We start from the raw sequence: 21,582 nt of genomic DNA on the forward strand, positions 1-21,582 counted from the left end.
CGTATGACACAGCTTTGCTGACTCAGAGTTATTGTCATTTGGGAGGCTTCCCCCACGAACATTCCCAACTATCCCTCGGCATCGTTCGCGACAACACTCAAAACTATCATGACCTGTCGCATACTCGAATAATCTTTGAGCCATTTCTTCGTGTCTGGCACGGCTTGGCTTAGCTCCCTCATCTCGTCGCATGCTGTCAACAATGATCCGGTCTGGGCACCAATGCTACTCAACCGAGTTTCAACACCATTCGATCCCTGCTTGCAAGGCCAAATGAGCATGTCTTCAGCCTTTTTGCATGGTACGAAGCATTCTTGCCAATCTACCAACTCTTTTTTGTGCATGCTGCACGAGTAAACAGTGTACAAATCTGCTTTCTCTCCTTTTTCTTCACATTCGCGGATCTTTTCCACGACTTCAGAGCTGGACGACAACAAGCTGCTGACCCCAAAACCCTCGCGGTTTTGATCGCCCGCTATATTCCGGCGCTTTTTGAGAGCTTGGAAGTTGAAGCCCGACTGGTTTATCTCGTCTCCGATCCTTGCAAGTAGGATATCGTTCATTCCTTCGATGTTTAGTTTGCAAAGGTTGAGAAGACGCTTCCGTGCTGCGTCAAGACCGCGGTCGGTGATCAAGTAGGGCCCGATTAAATCTCTCTTCTTGCGGTAGGTTACTTGTAAGTAAACGAGGTCCCTGTCGGGGTTGAAGTCTTTGTCGGAGGGCATCTGAGAAGAAGATTGTGCCAGCTCTGTGGTGGTGTGAATTTTGCTGATTTTGGGCTTATATATGTGATAGATACAAGTTTAGCATTTGGGAAACGAATTCCGTAGGGTATTTATACATGAAGTGGTTGAAGCAATGACTCAACCTCGACAGTCACGAACCAACACACACACGGACCTCCATGATACCTTTCGCAGCGCACAGATCTTTCCTGACCGCTGTATCAGTTTCCCATCTATGACTAAGAAAGAGTTCGGGGTAGTCGTAGCAAGCTTCGCAAGCGCCATACGTTGCTGAATTACCTAGGTACTTAGCATATATGCTGACCATCCAATACGATGTCAATCCAGGCGACCGCTACCCACCACGATGTCTCAACATACTAAAGGTTCGGATCCTGTACTCCAGCCCCAGATGACGAACCGCATTTCAGGATCACGCCGATCTGCCCCACTACTTTACAAGACTCAGATGGCTCTCCAGGCGTGATCTCACTATCCAAAAGAACGACACCCGCCCAAACATACCATGCCGTCGGGCGCAGCTCTTTAAACTCTCTTCCATCTTCTTGCCCTTTGCGAAGCTCGTTCTTCGCATGTTCAATGGCATCAGACTCGTTGATAAAGCTTCTGAAATCATCTCCCTGTTCCAAGCTTTTATGCCCATTCTGCCATGCTAAAATGATCTTGGAATAGTCATGCGCAAGATCTTTGATCACGACCTTCTCTGCCGCAGCTGTCGACATGTAAGCTTGACGAAGCTTCTGCGTATGGTAGATACATAGTTTGGGCGGAGAGGGTGATTGAAGCGCGTCTGCGACCGGCTTGTTGGGTTGCTTCTCGTGTCTTATGCTAAAAAACTCTATGTCTTGGTCGTCTTTGGCAAGGTGTTCTCGTGTGCCATCGCCGAGCCCCTTAGCTAATTCATCGGCGAGTCTCTTTTCATTGAATCGATCGCCTCTGTGATCTTTACAGTAATTCGACAGATCCGCCCACATCAAATTCAGCGATTCTTCTGATTTGCTGTAGACAATGCTGCTGTTGTTATGCCAATAATAGTGGACGTGGAATACCTCGTTCTCCTGGGAACCGGACATGGCAAGTTGTATGGACGAGGCTTTGTAACGTGGTAGTACCTGGGTATGATAGGCGTAAGTAAGGTACGTAGTATGTAGGGGATCTCGGTATGCGTACGAACCTAGAAAGACGGAGTCTTGACTTTATACCACAGCACCTTTGAGTCATGTACAATGACTAACAGCAACCTGTTAGTCATACATGGACTGTAAGGATGAGCTGTAAGTCGAAGTAATACACTTCTAGTCCAAAGCTGTCACAAGCTTTACGAGTTTACGACACACTAATGGTGATAATGAAGCTCACGGTACCTCGGCACACATCACAGCGCGAAAATGGTTCGATAACATCTCAAATAGGATAGAATCGACAAAAGGATATCTTACCCCCAGCGCAATTATGTAGAACCCCGACAACGTGATGGAAGTTTCGATCCTTGATCCAACATGAGGGTCATCACGAGCACCAGTTTGTCCTTCAAACCCCGTGGTGATACCGGTTCTTCCTAGCCATCACCTACGCTACATTGGAGTAGTCACAAATGCTAGTTCCCACTTACGGTGCATACAGAGAAACCTACGCGACCTTTGCGAACTAAAGCATATGCAGATTGGTCATCTGTAGGTACGTTGCACGAAGCGAAGAGCACCATGTAGCTTTTGCATCGGTCATCTCCCTGTAAATTTCTCGCGAACGCTATCTTTCAGGACTGAGGAGGCTGCGTAGTCCATGTAGATCCACTTGATCGGCTGAAGATGAGTCCACGATGTAAGCCCGGTTCACGGGAACTCCAACGTATATTGCACAATCTCCACCTAGGGTTCGCTCATTACTCATCGTGTCCATTCGACTCAGCAGATGTGTCACATCGCTGTCAGGCACAGACATGTTTTCTTTGTCCTCCTGACGGGACCGTGTTGTGTACCTCCGAGGCATCCGCTTTCCAGTAGTACGCACGCATTGGTCAGGGCCATGAACCACACCTCGGAGTGACCGAATAAACAGATCTGAATGTTGACTTCAGCCTTGTCAGTAGAGCTTTCTCATGGCTGGATGGCAGCGGCACACAGAACGTCCTGATGAAACGCACTGTTCACTACCGAATATGTGCAGTGCGGTGTGGACTCGGTGTCACTCAGTCCTGTTCATGCTGTCGGTATAGCTGTCGGCATAGCCGGCGCCGACGGAAGTGACGTCCTGAGTGTGCATCGTGATGTTCGTAAACTTGGTTCGCTCATGGTGTAGTTGGGACGTCGAAAACGTCAAGGTAGAGACGAACTAGTTGACGCACTCTCGCGCAGCCAAAATAAGCCAAGCTCTCGCGAACGAGTGAAAACAGGGAGTATATAGACAGGTGCTGAGAGCTTCGTGGTCTTGGTGTTGCTGTGGTCCTTCGCTCAGGGTCAAATCGGAAGCTGCGAGCATTCGCGCTAGCCGAATTAAGCCACACTACGTCATTTGCAAGTAGGATGGCGAGCCTCGTGTTATTTGTCGCTTACACAAACGGCTACTCCTGAGATATTGTGTTCTACGCGGAAAGATCGAGCTCTTGGATGTTCTTCATTCATTGATACATGACACTACGTAGGCGGCAATGCGACAGCGGTTGTGCCACGCGTCCTATTATACCTAGGTACCTCCTGAGGTCAACATGGACTTCCTTCCGCTCTACCCCATCCACGACCATCTTCTAGGCTTATCACACCCTCCCAAGTACCGATAGCAGCATCGTTTGCTCTCCTGTTAGTCACGATAAGTACGCGCTGATTGCGCAGCGTTCCCTGGCAAGTATAGCTTTACGGATCTGTTTCAATCTGATCTCCAGGGCTTTATCTAGGTAAGCTCGATGCGCTTGCTGTATCCATACCGGGGCACATCTCGACTATGCCCCTAACACGAAGATACCGTCCACCTAGTTCAACATCCTCATTAAGACCTTTGCTCCAAGAAGAGCTCATTTGCTACTAATGAAATCCTTCAGTAGATAAATGCTAGTATACGAAGTGCGATGACCTAAGCACATGTCTTCGACCAAGTAGCGGAGCAGTTTAACCATTGATACGCACTGTATCAAGCGCTTTCTCAGTGACAGGATTGATATTAGGATAACTATGTCTGGTTCTCGATGTAACTGTAATACAAAACTCCGTGAAGGAAAGACAATTCCGAAACAGTAGTGTGTAGGACCATATGTGGAAGGCTACCGAAAGCAGTGTAATTACTGTAATGGATTGGTACGCGCAAGTGCGCCTAGAGCGCACACCATTCCGGAACTCTTCCAGTTTTGTTAATACGAGCAGTGGTGACTGCGTAAAGCATGAAATGCTTGGGCAGGCCTCGTAAGGGCCCCACAGTCTCGTCTTCAGATGGTACCTCATATACGACTCGTTCCTCGGCCAGGCTTCTCGGAGATTCCACATTCAGAATTGCATTCTTTCCCGCCTCCGCCTCTGCATACTCTATAGCCTTGTCTTTGTCTACGAAGACTTGGACGCCGCCCTCTATTTCGTAGGGAAATGAGCCTTGTTCGAAATACTTGTCAAAGCGCCAATTCGAGTCCGTCAAAAAATATCTTTTTGTGGGGGCCGCCTTCGCGCCCATTATAAATGGAAAAGATGAGAATTTGGTTGGATTTTTCGCAATGTCTTCGTCAAGCTCGATATCAAGCCATCGCATTTCGGCTTTTCTGACGCTGACGTAAAATACCCTCAATCCATCTCCGTATGTAGCCTTTGGTTCTTTTGGAGGCCGGTATTCGTCCATATCCTCGCCTGCCGCGAGCTTCTTAATGGCTACCGCGGCATCCTTCTGGAATCCTTGGTTGAGAGTGATTTTCTGCTCTGTGAATACGATGTCATCCGGAGTAGAATCAGGTAGCAATTTCGGAAATGGCCGTTCGAAGTCGGGGTCTCCCGCCATTTGAAACAGATCATTCACAGCGTCGACCATCTGACTTTCCAACCGGGGTTTCGCAACCTCGGGTATAGGGTCGAAATACTCTCCTAGTATTGTATTGGCAAAAATCTTCGCCTCACTGTTTCGATGCTCCTTTGCGTTGCTGAAAGGGCCATAGAGTCTTTGTCGGCGGTCCTGCTTCATGACGATCCAGTTCGTGGCATGCTCCTGGTTGCGCTCCTGACTCGACATGGTGGGAGGTCGTTTTCTGGTCTGACTGTTGATCTCGAGATTCGGAATAGGTAACAAGATGATGTGCAAAAGACTTTGGTTATTTGCTTGAGTAGCTGTGTGAAAGAATTGTAGAGTCCAAAGCCGCCCGCCCTGGAGACCTTTTATACCTTCCCAGAACATGACTCTTCATATCAGCTACATGTCAATACAGTCATCGCATGACGGAGCGAAGCGAATATGCTTGTCGATGACACTGGTCTTCATAGTCATATGGGGAGTGCACTACCTCTAGCATCCGCAGCATGAGCTGTGCGAGGTCCGCGATGACTTACTGCTGCGTCAAGCGAGTCTTTCCGGGTTCTACATCGGTCACCATCTTGTGATTAGGACGCCGAGAGATCTAACCAGCGGGAAAGTGGGCTCGAGAGACTCATCGAACACATTTCTACTAGCGGAGTAACACTCATCGATGTGAGCGAGGTGGGCTAGCATTCCGATACGCCGCTGCACGTCTCCACATAAGGCTCCTTCGACGAAAGTCGTCCGTCAGCTCGGGTTCATGGAGGGTTACGCAGTGCCCGGCACAGACGTGAGTTCTTTGTCAACAAGGTGGGACCGAGGGACTGCTCCACATAACATGCGCAGAGGCCTCAAGCTCGACATACGTATAGGTAGCGGCCGTCGCGTGACTTTGATTATGATGTGGTCATTAGGTGTCAAATGTAGACCGACCCGTACGAAGAAGCTCTAATGTTCGCCGCTCTAGTTATCTGGCATTGCAATGGTCTGCCGCGCCTCCGACGACCACTCATTTCTGTCTATACACGCGTTATTGACGAATGAATACCATGAGACTCACTGTGTACTATGATAACGTTGATGTAGATGCTCAGATGTTGCTACAACATCCCTTTGACATCTCGCCATAGGTGCAGTAGTCCGAGCGTCAAGACTTTTGATACTTCATCATCGTATCAGACAAAGTGAACTAGTCCAATAGAAAACCGCACCACGTATGGTCTGGTGGAGAGCGTAAGAAAAAAGAAAGAGATGATGGTTGGAGGGAAGTCGCAGTGCTTTCAGCTTGAGCCGGGACTGGGCGTCACCGGCTAGCGTGCCGCATCCAGCCGTGACGTGCTTGGCGTACACCAATATCTACGCATACTTACTACTGCGAACGCATAGATAAGTCTTCACCCCATCGTGGCCAGGTGACTTGCATAAAAATCTCAGTTGGATAAAACTATACGAGTGCTATGCCGATAGCAAAAGCGATTTGAAAAGGATGAACGATAGGTATACCCAAGCGCCATAACCGTATCTGTTATCCAGGTTCTTCTGGTGCTGAAACGCCAATGATGCAAACAAAAAACATGCTCTAGACTTCGTATCTTCCTCGGCCTTGCCCAGTGACCTCGTTGCCGAACAACCGTCCGGCGTCAACACAGTACCGAGCCTCTCCTTGCCCGTCGCTTCCTACTTCACTGCCCCAGCACACAAGCACTGCGTCCAGGATACCCCCGAGAACTCCTTCCATGGCGCCTAGAGCGCCCCAGCCGATTGCTGCGCTGATGAGACCCACGACGTAAGCGTATAGACTGCCCTTGTATGGTACAGACCCGCCAACTTGGAGCATGCGTGCAGTCGACACCCATCCACCGAAACCGAGAGACAATGTTATGACCCAGCGGATGGCGTGGAGAAGCAACTTTGCCAGACGGTATGACTGAATCGATGGTCGACCATGGTCCTTGAACGAGGATGGGCCGAGGGTTGTGGTTGGCGAAGCAGCGGAGATGAAGTTCATCTGTGACAAACCGCGCGCTGCTTGATTGAGAGGCACACCGTGGATGGAAGCGTAGGTCAGGGTAAGCGGGTTCGTCAATGCAGCGATAGGCGTCGGCACGACTGAATATGCGCACATGCCAATCATACCCGCCAGTCGCCTTGGAAGGACGATGAGGGGAAGGCGGACCAGGAGTGAAATCAGTGTTGACAAACAGATCGTGCCGGCCATGGTGTAGGTCGCGTGACTGAGAGAGGCTTGGACCACCGTTCTAGCCGCGGGTGCAGGCACGCTGTTGCGGTGGAAGTACCATTGAGATACCGTGGCTGCCGTCGTGGCGCGTTGCACACCCGCAATGACCGCCAAACCCCAGAAAAAGTCCAAGAAGAATACAACACCAAGCCACCACGTACTAGCATCGATGATCCATCGGGACTTGTTGCTAGCAAAATGGCCGCCAAGGAATAGACGTGTGAACATGAGGATCCATACCCACGCCCAGAGTATCACAGCAGCTAGTGTTGCAATACCCACGAGTAGCAGTGGGAATTGCGCTCTCAGGATCTCACTTGAGAACTCCAACATGCCTGTAGCTTTGTCTAAAGAATGTCGCGCCTTGAAGATGGTGTACACCCAGAACCCAGCGAAGCACAAGGGCCCAAACGAAAGCCAGCGCATCAGCCGGTCTTGTACGCTATCGCCATGCCATGACCCTTTGAAGCTTGATGCGAAAGGGTATACAAAGAAGGAAAACGATATCACTGGTACCGCCAGTAACATTAACTGCACCAAGGGCCGAGCGAAGGACCGAAGGAGCGATAGCCATAGGACTCCGACGATGACCGAAACCAGTGTGTACACACCGATGAGGTGGAACGACGAATGTAGAACAGTATATATCGTGTCGCCCAGTGGGTTCTTCTTGTTCGGTGGCGACTCTTGGAGGAAAGAGATGATCCATGTGCCAAAGATGGCACACTGCACGATTATGAAGAGCTCAGCCCAAAAGAAGTTGTGTCGTGGCGCCGATGTCGGGTTCTCTGGTACGTCGTCGGGGACAGTCTGGCGATCCGGACTTATTGGGCGTGGGTGTTCGAGCAGAGTGTCTTCGTCTGTTTCCTGTGGTATCGGTAGGGTGTTTCGTAGTGGGCTGCGACCGCGCTTCGGCCTCGGCATGTTGCGAAACTGTTGGAAGGGTGGCGGTGGTTCGTCCTGGTGACCCAGGAGCTCGTCTCGGTCCAACTCTTCTATACTCCCCCGATCTGTGGAATCAAGCTCCACATCTACGAGGTGACCTCTCCCCCTGCTGCTGCGGTCTGTAGTCTCAGAGAGCGGCACACTTGACTCTCTTTCCTCGTCTTCTGGGTTGTTGATAACGGTCGATCTTCCGCGAGCTGGCTTGTCGCCCTTCCAGGAGCTCTTAATCCCTCTCCCCAGACCATACCCTGGAGCTTCATTCTCGTCCCTGTCCGCACCTATCGTATGATCGGATCGTTGGCCATGTTCGTCATCAACTTCAGATGACTCGGATAGATTGCTTGCGCCAAATTGCCGCCGCGAGCGTTGCAGCGCGTATTGGTCTGCTAGGTCCCTGTCGTGCTCGGCATGGTCGTCCTCCTCGCGAAAGTCATCGGTGGCGGAGTAGAAGAGTGGCGCGGGCGCGTTGGATGTTCGTGAAGCGAAGGCAAAGCGGCTCATGGCCTGCGAGTTGTATGGGTTGGGCATGTTGCGACGCTGGAGGTAAGCTTGGGAGGCGCGCGAGGACGGGCGCTGCCTGTCGGGGGCGTTGCGGGTTGAAGTCGGCTCGGGCTGGCCCAGTGACAGCCGCGACTGAGACTGGGAGAGGAACTTGGATGCATCTGGGGAGCACGCACGTCAGTCACGCGAGTCCATAAGCTGCTCAAGACACAGGCGGCGGATCTGTCACATGTACCCCGATAAGGCACCAGGTCCACTTACATTCAGAGAACATGATAGATAAAGTGCGCGATAGATGTGTATATGCCTAATGAGCTCGGCGATGGCGGCCAGGTATATCTATCGCGAGCAAAGTCCCGAAGCGAAGGTGGCTCAGGTGCGAGGTCAGCGGTCGTGAGGCGGTCGAGCGCAAGGGTACCGGAGTACAAGAGGCAGCCGCGGATGACGCAGCCTAAGAGACATGCAGCTGGGGGCCGGCAGAGTGCGCAGTGGCCAGCTGGAGATGGTAGAGATGGCGGTGGTAGGGCGGTAGCAATAGGACAGCAGGGAGCTCTAGCCCGCCTAGGTGGTGAGTGAGTTGAGTGGCTGGCCGGGTGCGCTGGAGTGATGGTTGCTCATCTCATCATCGTGCCAAGCCAGCGCGTCGGGTTATCGATTGTCGGGCTCACGTACCTCGTGAACATGCAAGGCACGCGCTATTCCCTAGCCCCCAGAACTGCTCCACCTCACATGCAAAGCATTCGGTAAACTTGTCTCTACGGGTCTGCAGACGATTTTATCTTCTTCTAGTCGTGCTCGTTTGCCTGCAAATTTGTCCTTATAGTGGTTGTCCGAGTCAAGGCAACCCGACCTCCTGCTTGTCAGACCCATGTTTCGTAGTAGCAATCAATCAAAGCTACAGAGAAAAGCAAGATGACATGGAGCCGAAGCTTGCGCAAAGTAAATTGCGACATGCTTTTCACGTTTGCCATGGGTCGCATCCTTCGACTGTGGCTCAAGCAGCTGCCGAGCTATGACCGCATGGCCGGGACCCTGACCTATCTCACTCACTGTCGTCCAACTGGCTTCCTGTCAAACACACCCAAAGCTTCGACTTGCGAACTACTTTATTCTACATACATTCTGAACAATAAATACCGTCTTCGTATACATATCCATCTACGTCTACTGGATTTGCTGTGACCACCGCCCTAAGCCTGCACCTCGGGTCGACTGCTACACCAGCCACACGGCGTCACAAAGCACCATGGCGCAGCCGTGGGACTACATAGCGAAGATCGTATCGTTAGGCGATTCAGGATGTGGTAAATCAAGTGTATGCGACACCATCCCCGTTACCCAGGGCCTCCATGCTAACGCCTCCCAGCTAACAGTTCGCCTCTGCGAAGGCCGCTTCTCACCACACCACGACGTAACTATCGGCGTAGAGTTCGGATCGCGCATCGTTCCTGTCGGCCCACCAGCATCGCATTCCCTGAGCATCAACAACCCCTCCAAATCCTCACAAGCACAAGCGCCCGTATCGCCGTCGAAACAAAAGCAGGAGCAAAAGCACATGAAGCTTTCGCTATGGGATACAGCAGGTCAGGAGACGTACAAGAGCATCACGAGAAGTTATTTCCGGGGCGCATCGGGCGCGCTGCTAGTATTCGATATATCGCGGAAGAACACGTTCCTCTCCGCCACGTCATGGTTGCACGACTTGCGGCAAATCGCCGAGGAAGGCATCGTCGTGGTGCTCGTGGGCAACAAGTCTGATCTCGCGGGGTCGTCTACCGTAACTGATTCGGACGCCGCGAACAAGCGACAGGTCACAAAAGAAGAGGCTGAGGAGTGGTGTAAAGCGAATGGCGTCATGCAGTACGTCGAGACGAGCGCCAAAAGCGGAGAGGGTGTGGAACAAGCCTTTTTGGAAGTCGCAGAGCGGATATACCAAAACATAGAAGCTGGCAAGTACGACTTGAACGACCGAAGGAGTGGAGTCAAGGGGCCGGGAGGCGGAGCGAATAGGGCGGGCGTCAACCTGAATGACGCGAGTAAAAAGGGAAAGCAACAGGGCTGGGGCGGGTGCTGCTAAACTTCGGTATATACTGATTTGGGCTCAGACCATCGTGCCTATGGGCACATTATGTTGGCATACATTATTTGGCGTCAGCAGAGCAGTGGTCAGCTCGTACATAGCGTTATTGTAATGAATCTATTATCGCTTCAGCGGGTACGTTGCCCCGGCCAGAGATCGCGGTCGTGCTCATCTTTTTATTATCTAATAACTTTTTCGTTCAAACTTTTGAGGTGTCTCGTTGTGGGCTCTGACTATAACCGCGACCATAACCATATCTGAACAGGTGCTCTGGAGCCTACATTACTACAACAACGTAAGGTTTGAGACATATTAACGCAATGTAGCCCTATCAACTTTTCTTGGATACACACCGTTAAATATGGCTGTCCAGCTTTTCGCATGGGGGTACCGTGGTATTGCGATGACCAATCGCCAACAGGGCATTCACAATTTGCCATCGTAGTACTGTGGTCGTCGATCTTGTAAACCAAGGTACAGTATTTACAATCAGCATGAAAAAGAATCATCTGGAGTAGTATAAGATGAAAGACTTTTCCTTCTCATTCCTTCTTCACATTCACTCAAACTCATACAAAGTCACACAGACTTAGACAGATTTACAGAACATTACACAACTTAACACAGACCCAGTACATCTTGGAAACGATGCGCTTCCTAGTAGTACTCCTCCTTTGGCTCAGCACCATAGCTGCCGCTTTCCCAGTCGGCTCTCACGTCATCCACGAGAAGCGAGAGGCGGACCCGATAGGTTGGGATAGAGACTCACGTGCATCAAGGGATGCAGTAATGCCGGTGCGAATCGCGCTGAAGCAGCAGAACTTGAAGCATGGCGAACTCTCACTCCGAGATATGCATAATCGAACCTCACCCAATTTCCGTAACGTAAACCTGAACTCTTCGTTCATGTGGTATACTTACACATCATATAGGAAAGCGCTGGACGGCCGAGCGAGTCCACAGTACATTTGCGCCTCATCCAACAACCACAAAAGCGACTCTTGACTGGCTCCATGCAGCTGGAGTCGAGGACAGTCGCATCACGTTCTCAGCTAGTATGTCATAACCTATCGTGCCCGAGTAGAATGAGAACTGACAGTACGTAGGACGGGATTGGATCATGTTCCTAGCCACTGTTGGTGAGGTTGAGGACCTATTCCATACGGAGTATTACAACTTCCATGAAAAGGAATCCGGCGGTCTTCGCATGGCATGCGATAACTACAAACTTCCACAGCACGTTCGCGAACATGTCGACTACATCACGCCCACAATACAGCTCGACGGCTTACGTCCAATGGCTCATGTACAAACAGCGACGAAGCCCATGGCTATTGCTGATCATATCACTGCCCATGGTGGTGCGGATGATCTGTCGACCTGTCACATCTTTTTTACCGTCCATTGCTTCCGCGCTCTGTACAACGTTCCCATTGCCAGTCACAACAATACCGGAAATGAGCTTGGTATTTTCGGACTTGGTAACTATCTCTATCTTCCAGACTTCAAAGAATACTTGAGAAACTGGACGTCCCCTCGGATTCCCCTGGATGTTGAGCCAGAATCCGTCTACGTTTATGGTGGCAAACCCGGAGATCTGTCTCTGGCAGAAGCTGACAAGACAGGTGAGACTGCTTTGGACGTTCAGGCCTCGACCTCCATCATCTACCCTCAAAAGGTACGATTCTATCAAATTGGCCAGTCGAAGTTTATTAACGGTTTCGATTTATTTCTGGACGCGTTGGTGAGTATCTTGCTATCTTCCACGTGACGCAGCAACAGCTAACGTAGCTAGGATCCTACATACTGTACCCACCCGGGCGGCAACGAGCAGTACCTTGGCCCGGGATTCCCCGAAAACGATGAAGGAGAAGGCACAAAGAACGGACCATGCGGAGGTGCGCCAATGAGCAACGTCATCTCCATCTCATACAGCTTTTTGGAGAGCCAGCTCTCTCGTGCTTACCTTGAACGCCAATGTCACGAGTACATGAAGCTGGGGTTGCAAGGCGTCACCATCGTTGCCGCATCAGGAGATATTGGCGCTGGGTCTTCCGACCAGCAGTTCCCACCATCATTCCCTTGCACATGCCCTTATGTAAGCATCCACTCATTCGTCCTTTCAATCTCCTTTTGCAGCTATACTCATCTCCAATAGGTCCTTTGCGTCGGCGCCACAACATTGCAAGATGGTACCATTGCTGGCGGCGAAATGGCAGCCACGTTTTCCGGCGGTGGATTTTCCAACGTCTTTCCCCGCCCAAGCTACCAGGACGACGCTGTCTCGGGCTGGCTTTCCAACTCAGCACCGGCATACGGAGAAGGGCGCTATAATCGCTCAGGTCGCGCATACCCAGATGTCGCAGTCATTGGCGTCAACTACCCAGTAGTGATTCTCAATACCACGAGACCTGTGAGTGGTGCGTCGGCTTCTGCACCCGGCTTTGCCAGCATGATCAATATGATCAATGAGGAGCGATTGGCGGATGGCAAAGAACCACTTGGCACTTTGAACTGGGACATATACGACAATCCGGAGATATTCAATGATATTCTTGTGAGATATAATCCGGGAGGCGGTATGGATGGCTTCCCAGCGGGTCCGGGATGGGATATGGCTTCGGGACTCGGGAGTCCGCAGTATGATAAGATGCGGGAATTGTTATTGTCAGATCTGTGAGAGAGCATGTCGGCGGATGCGGTGAAAGATGCCGAGCCAGAATTGCATGATCTTGTTTAGCAGTACGATGCCTTCTTCGGCATCGTGTCCTTACCCGCGGGGAAAACAACACTTGGAATCAAACATTTCGCATCCCCCTTTCCGTCCCTCCCATCTCTTTGAGTCCGACTCCGTAGAGGCTTGCGCGTTCTCCAATAGCGTCGCCAAGATCGTTCGATCACGATACGCGTACTCGTGGGGTTGATTAACTTTCGCCCAACGAACCTGAAAAACTTAACAAAGCAAAAACCGTAACACGCAGCGTGCACACATCGAGATGTTGTCATGAGAGGATGCGGCATCCTCCACGGACTAACGCCCACGTTTCAATATCCCCGTCATATGATTCGCGAACAGGCCCTTTTGCGCTGATACCATGCCCAGGTGACCGTCTCGAGCGGCCATGACCTGGCGAAAAGCAAATGAGTACATTGCTGAGCTGGGGTCTAGCCGGCCCGCTAAGCTCGCATCGAACTCTTCTGCCGAGAGAGGTATTCTCCGGACTACCCCCATGGCATGGACCAGCTGGTCTCCATGGTGGCTGCCCGGGAAGAAGGTGCAAGGTCGCTACTGCCTTCCTTCTAGGACATGCGGCTTGTGGAACCTGGAAATAACCATGACAGCCCGGACCGTGGACGTGGGTCGCTGCGAGGCTTATCTTCGGGCTTGTTAGTGATGTTGCGATTTCCGGTGGAGATTAGGACCGCGTCGCAAGGTCGCATCCCCACGCCCACAGCTGGTCGTCTCTCGGATTGTGCGAAAGCAGTACTACCGGTGGCAGTTGAGACGCTACTGACGCGGTACAGGTAGCGCGGAAAAGCTAAGAAAGTTCCGTTGGGCGGTCGGTATGCTTAGGGCTTAGGCTAAGGACGATCTGATAGCTGCAACGCAGAGCTATGGCGGGGATGATGTGCCGTGCAACAGCATGCATGAGGCTCAGCTGCAGGCCGCAGATCCTTTTGGTGGCCGTTGGACAGGATCCTCGCAGAAGGACAAGTCGGTGAACGAGTCATGGGGGGATCCAGAATCGAAGAATCTGGAAACGAGGAGGCGAGGCGGAGGGCATCGTCTCAACACGGATACGATGGCGGTCTCGACATGTCTAATTCGCATGGGCGTCGGGATAACCCCCAGCCCCGAACTTCGACCCGCTACCCCAGGTGCATAGATAGCCAGGCTGACAGCGGAGGCCATGCGCGCGGGTTGTAGTCGCCACGACGATGGACGTTGGGGGTTGTTGCATTATTGCCAAGGTGGATGAAGACGCGGTCTGGTCGATGCAAGATGCAAGCCTTGCGTCGGCGACGCAGCCGACATGCTTCCAAGCGTCGGTGTTCCTGGCGGACCGCACCCCCCACGCAAGCCGGCGGCGGTGAGGTTCTGGTGGACGCAAGCCACAGCCTTTTCAGTAGTCCCTTGAACATCCTTCACCTAGCACGCAATAGTTGTGCAACTCGCACAAAATCGCCTGCCAACAGGCACTACGGCGCAATTGTGGCTCCCCCATCTGCGAGCGGAAGCGGGAGCGCAAAGTCTGAAACCCCTGTCCAGTCTAAAAACTGGGTCTTGTGTAGAGACGCGCCAGGGCAAAAAGTTTGAATCTATTCGGGGTGTGTCGTCAAGTTGCCCAGGTGTTGCGGCTCAGTTGGGGCGTTTTGGCGTTTTGGCACGCACCACCAGGCCGCGACGTACACAACACAATGCAAGCCGCAGCCTCCTTTTGCCAACCCACGTTTTCCAAAGCACAGGCTATCAGCCTGCGAGTCCCGACTCATACTGTGTAATCCACCATGTCTAGACCCTCCGAAAAAATAGGGGCCCTAATCCGACTTTTTTTGGCACCATGCTCAAGGTTCTACGCATGTGCCCACAAAAAGGATTGGGCTGACGCTTTATAAATACTAGAGCACCGTATCTCCCTCTGCTCTCATCCACGTATTCCAGTATTCTCATTCTATTCTCACATTATTCTACCATGCCTCCTCAAGTCCCCAGGAACCTGCTGCGCGCCGCCCGCGCCCGCGCTGTTTTCCAGTCCACTAGGCCTTCCCGCCCTGCTGCCCTCAGGTTCCAGAGCTCCGAGGCCGTTCGCCGGACGCCTGAGAACAACAACGTTTACAACGCCCCTCCCAGGACATCCTCCCAACGAAAGGAGGAGAAGTTTACCGCTGGCACCACCACATCTCAGCGCCAAACACCCGCAGCTCCCCTCAAGCTCAGCAGCAAGAACCTCTCCCAACTCCAGAATGTCGCTGTCCCCACCTACCAGCGTGAGGGCGTCAAGCAAGGCATTGTCCACGTCGGTGTTGGTGGTTTCCACCGAGCCCATCTTGCAGCCTACGTCGACACTCTTCTCGAGCAATTCGCCGTAAAGGACTGGTCCATCTGCGGTGTTGACCTTCAGCCATTCGCTGCTCCCATGCGCGATGCCCTGAAGCCCCAAGACAACCTCTACACCATCATCGAGCGTGCCGCTGAGGGTACTACCGCCCGCGTTTGCGGTTCCATCACCGACTACCTCTTCGCTCCCGACAGCGCTGAGGCTGTCATCGCCAAGATGGCCCACCCCGACACCCACATCGTTTCCATGACTGTCACCGAGAGCGGTTACTACATGAACGAGAACACCCACCAGCTCCAAACCGACCACCCAGATGTTGCCGCCGACTTGGCTGGTGAGCAACCACCCCGCACTGTTTTCGGTTACCTCTACGCTGCCATGGAGAGGCGCCACGCCGCTGGTCTCCGCCCCTTCACCGTTCTCTCCTGCGACAACATGCAGAAGAACGGTGACATCAGCCGCAACATGCTGGTCTCGTTCGCCCGCCACCAGAACCCTGAGGTCGCCGACTGGATCGCCAACAACGGTGCCTTCCCCAACTCCATGGTCGACCGTATCACTCCCCGTACCAACGACGAGGACAAGGTCAGCCTAGCCGAGAACTTCGGTGTTGAGGATGCCTGGCCCGTTGTCACCGAGCCCTTCCACCAGTGGGTTCTCGAGGACAAGTTCGTCGACGGCCGCCCACCTTTCGAGAAGGCCGGTGTCCAGATCGTTCCCGACGTGCACAAGGTCGAGGAGTACGAGATGATCAAGCTCCGCCTCCTTAACGGCAGCCACTCTGCCATGGGATACGCTGGTCAGCTCGCTGGCTTCACCTACATCCACGAGGTCATCGGCCACCCCGTCTACCGCCAGTTCGTCATCAACATGATGAACCAGGAAGTCAAGCCGCTCCTTCCCCAGATCCCCGGTGTCAGCGTCGACGACTACATCAACACCCTCCTGGGACGTTTCTCCAACCCCACCCTAAAGGACGAGCTTCCCCGTATCTGCCTTGGTGGCTCCGGCAAGATCCCCCAGTTCATCATGCCCAGCATTGCTGAGCAGATCGTTGCCAACGGACCTCTCCGCCGCCTCACTCTCGTAGCCGCCGCATGGTTCCGCTACAACAGCGGCATCGACGACGCCGGCAAGGCCTTCAAGGTCGACGACCCCATGGTCGAGGAGCTCCAGTCCTACGCCGCTCAGGGCCCCATGGCTCAGCTTGAGATCAAGACCCTCTTCGGCAACGATCTCCGTGACGACAAGCGCTTCGTCTCTGAGCTCAAGGCCGCATTGGAGGGCCTCGAGCGCGAGGGCGCTCTTGCTATGATTGAGAAGTACGCTTAAATGTGCGTTGAAAGAAAGAGATACCCCCAGGGCGGCAAACGTTTTGTGTCGCTTTCAACCAGGCTTTAGGTCTTTACTTTTTGGCATTGCATGTGAAGCATATAGATGATAGATGGGTTTTCTACTGGCGTTTCCCAAAAAGAAAGTGTTATACTGAGCGTTTTTATATAGCATTTTAATTACAGCCTTTGATCGTTATACTATCATCTTTTGCCATGTCATGAGCTGTATTGTTGAGCCTCCCATACTATCTAGGTAATCATGGAAAAAAAAAAAACGTTCCTCACAATTCACGTCCCCAGCCTTCAGGCGAACATCACAACGACCCACAACAAACACCCACAAAAGAGCGGTGTCTGCCATCATTGCTGTCAAAATCGCATTCCCCATCTTTCCACCCCTCAACCAAAGATCTTCCTCACGCGAAGGAAGCCGCGGAGAACCCATGACGTCAGCATGACCAGCGTATGCTAATCAGCGCTCGACACCGCAAATGTGCTTGCTGCAGGCCGCTGCATCCTTATCTCCACGCTACCCATCGCCCTTTCCTCAACAACATTTTCGTCCGGTCTATCAATCGACTCTTGCAGCTCTTCGTACCTTCCCTAGAAGATCAAGTCCGCCGCGACAAAAGCTGGTCGCCTGTATCCACTATGATTACACAGATGACGATGTATTCGCCTCTTGCGGGGCAACTGCAGCGAGCTTGGGGTGGAGTGGTGGAGTGGTGGAGTTCCTCGCGTAGGGAAGGGACTTGCTGCTGCATGCCGCCCACTGCAGAATGGGCTGAGATTGCGAGCCGGGATTTTCTGGACCCTGTGTTGACGGCGCTAGGTTAGCCGCATGGACGCTAAGGCAGAGGTCCCACTGCGCCACTCGTGTTTTCTACGCGCCGGTTCTTGTCGCGTGCAGTTTCCTTCGGTTTGCCGAGTTGCGCCACTGGAGATGTCTAGCTTTTGCTATCGTTCGTTTCTATTCTTGCGCGCTCTAGCTCTGATGACATCTTATCGCTTCGACCGGGAGCTGCGCCATCCCTATATCGACTCTGCCTGCGGATGGTACGCCTTGTATACCTGTATGGCACCCTCAATGCTTTGCACCAGCCCGAAGAAGAGTGTGAGTCCTATCGCCACAATCGCCATCCAGAAGTTGAGCCGCTGTTCGCCTTCCTTGCTGTCTCTCAGGGCCTTCAACAATGCCTTGGACGTTGGCGTGGCTTTGTCGACTGCTTCCCCTAGTAACACCAACCGGTCACGCCAGAACTGGAATCGTTCAAGACGCCTAGATGGATGCCCAGGTCGAAAGTGGCCACATCTGGCCAACGTACTATCTACCAGCGTTTGTGTTGAGTTTGCTCGGCTTTTGATTGACACCCATCGTTTGGTTCTGCGATCAGACTCTGGAAACAACAGGGCGAGTGTGTCTAATGTTTCCTCGACAAGGCCATCTGGGAAAACCGACCTGTAGAACACCACCGTCAGCTTCGCTAAACACTGACCGGATAGAGACGGCATACCTATCTATGGCGAACATGTTGTGCAGAAATGATGCATGATGGAATACGCAAAGTGTGTTGTCGCGTTCCACGAAGAGCAAATGATCGAGCAGGTTATTGGTCCACACCACTGCGATACCTGCCCATTGCTCAATGTTATAGCATACGAGATCTGTGCTGACAACATCGTCTTTGGATACCAGTGCAATATCTGATGGATGATTAAAACAATCATGGACGGCGTTCGTGAACGTGCCTCGGGTCCAGGGCAGGGTATGCTTCGCGGGTATTTCTGGTGAAAGCGATTCGATGCTGATCATCGCAAAGATACGAGTTGCAAGCTTCAAAGAACCATCCAACATCTTCTTCTCTTCTACTATCGACCTTTGCGTTGGGAATGTTTGGCGTAGCCTTTCTCGTATTTCGTCCTCGTCAGCCGCGTCTTCTAGCAGGTGCGCAACCTGCAAAAGGCTCCGATGCGTTCTTGCGCAGAGATGCGCGCCCTCGTCAGTCAAAGCTGCATTGCACTCCTGGGTGTAGTATTCAAAGTATGCATCCCATGTAAAATGGACTATTTTCGGCGATTGTCCTCTTCTTCCTCGCCATAAGCGCTGCACAATCTCCACTCTAGCCTGGGAGCTGACGGTATTCTGGAGAACTTCATCAAGCGGGCCACCCAGGGTCGCCATCCTGAAGTCGAGTTGGTTCGATCTTTGCTGCATGATTATGATCATGTATGTCGCAAACTCGTTTATAAGTTGGCAGCTCGCAAGACTCTGCACCGCCCTCGTCGGCTTGCATCTCTGACCGGTCAAGCTCGCAAAACCTCCAATAGCAGCGCCCCTCGCGGCTGAGCACCCGTCGCTCGTGTAAACCCCGACCCCTCGATCCACCTCTTCGGATGCCTCGCGCCTCTTCTGTGTATGTTTTCAGCATCTTTGCGTTCGTCCGATCTCGTTTCGCGTCGTATCACAAGCCCAATGTTGTTGCCTCGTTGGCACATTTGCGGGGCGTGAGGCCATCATAGGCGAATTATATCTCAGCCGAACCAGATTCCAGAAACCTGCGCCAGAACGTTACCTAAACGTTTACGCATGTATCGGAACAGGAGTCGGTATCTTCCATGCTAGGTACTGGTGGCATGCAACAGGGCCTGCTAGGCTACAGTTCAGTCTCGTCGAATCCGAGATCGTGGACCAGCTCAACTCCAAGTTCATGCAGCGATATTCCAGCATCATACTATTCCATCTATACATGATAGGCAGAATTCTCTCATTACGCGGCGCCTGGTTTTAGGTTAGCGGGTCGACATCCCAGGAATGTCACCTCACCTGCCAGCCCACCTGCCAGCCCACCTGCCAGCCCACTGTACGCTCCATCACCCAATGAAAGAGATCCAAGTCTGAAGCTCCGTCCTTCTTGCGACTCCTGTGTTGCATCTAAAGTAAAGTGCAGCAAAGAGCATCTAGATTGTGAATGCTGCAGCCGCTCCAACGCAAAATGCGTATATAGCGTTTCAAGACTACACGAAAAACTAGGCAGAACACGCCTCGCCAAAGACTCAGGCTCTACGTTAAATTCATTCTCCTCGCTCTCAAACTGTAAAGGTACGTTTTAACGGCCCTCAAATGTCTCGCTTCATAGGTAGTTAATAGATTATCTATAAACACAGAGAACTAACATTTCGCAATCTAGACCTAGAGCCACCAAGTTCAGATAAACCTCTAACGAGCGTATCGGGTTTTTAATAGATATGCCGCCCACCCAGATAACTTTAAATCTAGATCCGTAAGGCAGGCCATTCGTTAAACAGCTATAGGATTATATCTAGGAGCGCAGACAGCGCAGACAATGTCTAACAGTAGTTCATTAAGGTCGAAACCCCACAACAGTGCCTATAAACTAAGAGATAAACCAAGAGAAGAACAGACTAACCTAGAAGCAGAGCAAGGTTATAGGAAGAGTAGGAAGCTGTAAGTAGATTACTTACACAGTCACCCGCTTTAACCTATAGGGGCTTTCGTATTAGTTTGCAGTTAAGACTCGGAGAACCAGCTTGAAGATACAAATATAGCATTAGAGAAGGCATTGAACAATCTAGTTCCACAAGAAAGAGTTCAATACATGTGCCACCAAAAAACCACTGAACCGAAAGCCCAGACTACTGAATACCCGGCCATCGACCGATCCAACCACCCGTAACCGGTACCTGACTGTACTTCACCTGTTCCTCCTTGCCACTGGAAACTTGCTTCCTCCACAAAACACCGTTCAACGTGTCGAAATCCCAGTCGCCAACGGCATCTCCTTTGTATTCAATGGCGAAGGGATTAACATCGTTCTTCCATCCCTCCGTCTCTGCCTTCAACCCGTCCCCCTCTTTCCACCCAGGCGGCTTAGCGTCTATAAGCAGTCTCCATCCACATGGGCACGTCAAATCCTCTGGGTTTTTGACCTTCCCGCACAGCCTCGGTCCGCACCTAATCCATCGCCACACAACGGTGTATCTCTTCCAGCTGTCTCTCTCCCGGGCGTCGACAAACGTCTGATAGCTGGTCTCTTCCACGGGGTCTTGGCTGTTCTGCCAGAGATATGTCTTTCCGGTGGTAGAGTCCTTAAGGACCTTCGAGCCATTGATGCCACTTTCTCGAACTCCTTTTCCTACTAAGGGATCTGTGATTTCGAGACCTTGCGCGGGATTCGTAAAGTAGAAGGGCTTTCCGTATTCGACATCTACGATGGGCGGAGGGGCTCTGTAAAGGGGATCGTCTATGGGAATGCCTGTAGTCATTTTGACTTGCTGGATGGAAGTGGGTTGGATCTGTGGATGAAGACTTCGGGAAACTGTGGTCGTCGTTGGTTGATATGGATGCTTGAGTAGAGATGTGCTGTGAGAAGTAGGATATTGTGCTAAACATCCGGTTTTTATACTCGACAAACGTCACACAGTGACTGTTCTCTCGCGCTTCGACTTAGACTCACCATAGCATATGAGTCTGGCGAACCTCTGAATGTGCAACTTGCCAATACCTGAATGACTGTATGCACCACTAGAGACACCCAAGTGTAATCTGAGCGGTAGGCTCCGGCATGGTCGCTAGATGCCAGATCCACCCAAGATTGGAGTCTTTAATGACCCACAGCCGATTGACTCCTAACTGGGTCTTTAACATTATCGTGAACTAAAGAAGAGCGGGTCTCGT

At 52.0% G+C, this 21,582-nt stretch overlaps 7 protein-coding genes across 7 annotated transcripts; 3 read left to right on the forward strand and 4 right to left on the reverse strand.

The window, feature by feature from the left end:
- Positions 1 to 68: 68 nt before the first annotated feature.
- Positions 69 to 1,819, reverse strand: J4E87_009222 (uncharacterized protein; the record flags this gene model as incomplete). The annotated part of the gene is made up of 3 exons (XM_049380800.1): positions 69 to 725; positions 901 to 934; positions 1,251 to 1,819. 3 exons carry the CDS (start codon positions 1,817 to 1,819, stop codon positions 69 to 71), a joined length of 1,260 nt encoding a protein of 419 aa, XP_049229431.1.
- A 2,230-nt stretch (positions 1,820 to 4,049) lies between these two features.
- On the reverse strand, positions 4,050 to 4,946 carry J4E87_009223 (uncharacterized protein; the record flags this gene model as incomplete). Its single annotated transcript, XM_049380801.1, has 1 exon — positions 4,050 to 4,946. One exon carries the CDS (start codon positions 4,944 to 4,946, stop codon positions 4,050 to 4,052), a length of 897 nt encoding a protein of 298 aa, XP_049229432.1.
- Positions 4,947 to 6,306: 1,360 nt separating this feature from the next.
- J4E87_009224 (uncharacterized protein) lies at positions 6,307 to 8,686 on the reverse strand (the record flags this gene model as incomplete). The annotated part of the gene is made up of 2 exons (XM_049380802.1): positions 6,307 to 8,573; positions 8,674 to 8,686. 2 exons carry the CDS (start codon positions 8,684 to 8,686, stop codon positions 6,307 to 6,309), a joined length of 2,280 nt encoding a protein of 759 aa, XP_049229433.1.
- A 972-nt stretch (positions 8,687 to 9,658) lies between these two features.
- Positions 9,659 to 10,489, forward strand: J4E87_009225 (uncharacterized protein; the record flags this gene model as incomplete). The annotated part of the gene is made up of 1 exon (XM_049380803.1): positions 9,659 to 10,489. The coding sequence occupies one exon, from the start codon at positions 9,659 to 9,661 to the stop codon at positions 10,487 to 10,489; it is 831 nt and encodes a 276-aa protein (XP_049229434.1).
- A 792-nt stretch (positions 10,490 to 11,281) lies between these two features.
- On the forward strand, positions 11,282 to 13,172 carry J4E87_009226 (uncharacterized protein; the record flags this gene model as incomplete). The annotated part of the gene is made up of 5 exons (XM_049380804.1): positions 11,282 to 11,287; positions 11,425 to 11,547; positions 11,592 to 12,170; positions 12,288 to 12,590; positions 12,651 to 13,172. The coding sequence occupies 5 exons, from the start codon at positions 11,282 to 11,284 to the stop codon at positions 13,170 to 13,172; spliced, it is 1,533 nt and encodes a 510-aa protein (XP_049229435.1).
- Positions 13,173 to 15,186: 2,014 nt separating this feature from the next.
- On the forward strand, positions 15,187 to 16,884 carry J4E87_009227 (uncharacterized protein; the record flags this gene model as incomplete). The annotated part of the gene is made up of 1 exon (XM_049380805.1): positions 15,187 to 16,884. One exon carries the CDS (start codon positions 15,187 to 15,189, stop codon positions 16,882 to 16,884), a length of 1,698 nt encoding a protein of 565 aa, XP_049229436.1.
- A 3,656-nt stretch (positions 16,885 to 20,540) lies between these two features.
- J4E87_009228 (uncharacterized protein) lies at positions 20,541 to 21,170 on the reverse strand (the record flags this gene model as incomplete). The annotated part of the gene is made up of 1 exon (XM_049380806.1): positions 20,541 to 21,170. One exon carries the CDS (start codon positions 21,168 to 21,170, stop codon positions 20,541 to 20,543), a length of 630 nt encoding a protein of 209 aa, XP_049229437.1.
- Between the last annotated feature and the right edge of the window lie 412 nt (positions 21,171 to 21,582).

This window comes from Alternaria ethzedia (assembly GCF_023757985.1).
Source record: "Alternaria ethzedia strain BMP 0044 chromosome Unknown scaffold_33, whole genome shotgun sequence".
Classification (NCBI taxonomy): domain Eukaryota; kingdom Fungi; phylum Ascomycota; class Dothideomycetes; order Pleosporales; family Pleosporaceae; genus Alternaria; species Alternaria ethzedia.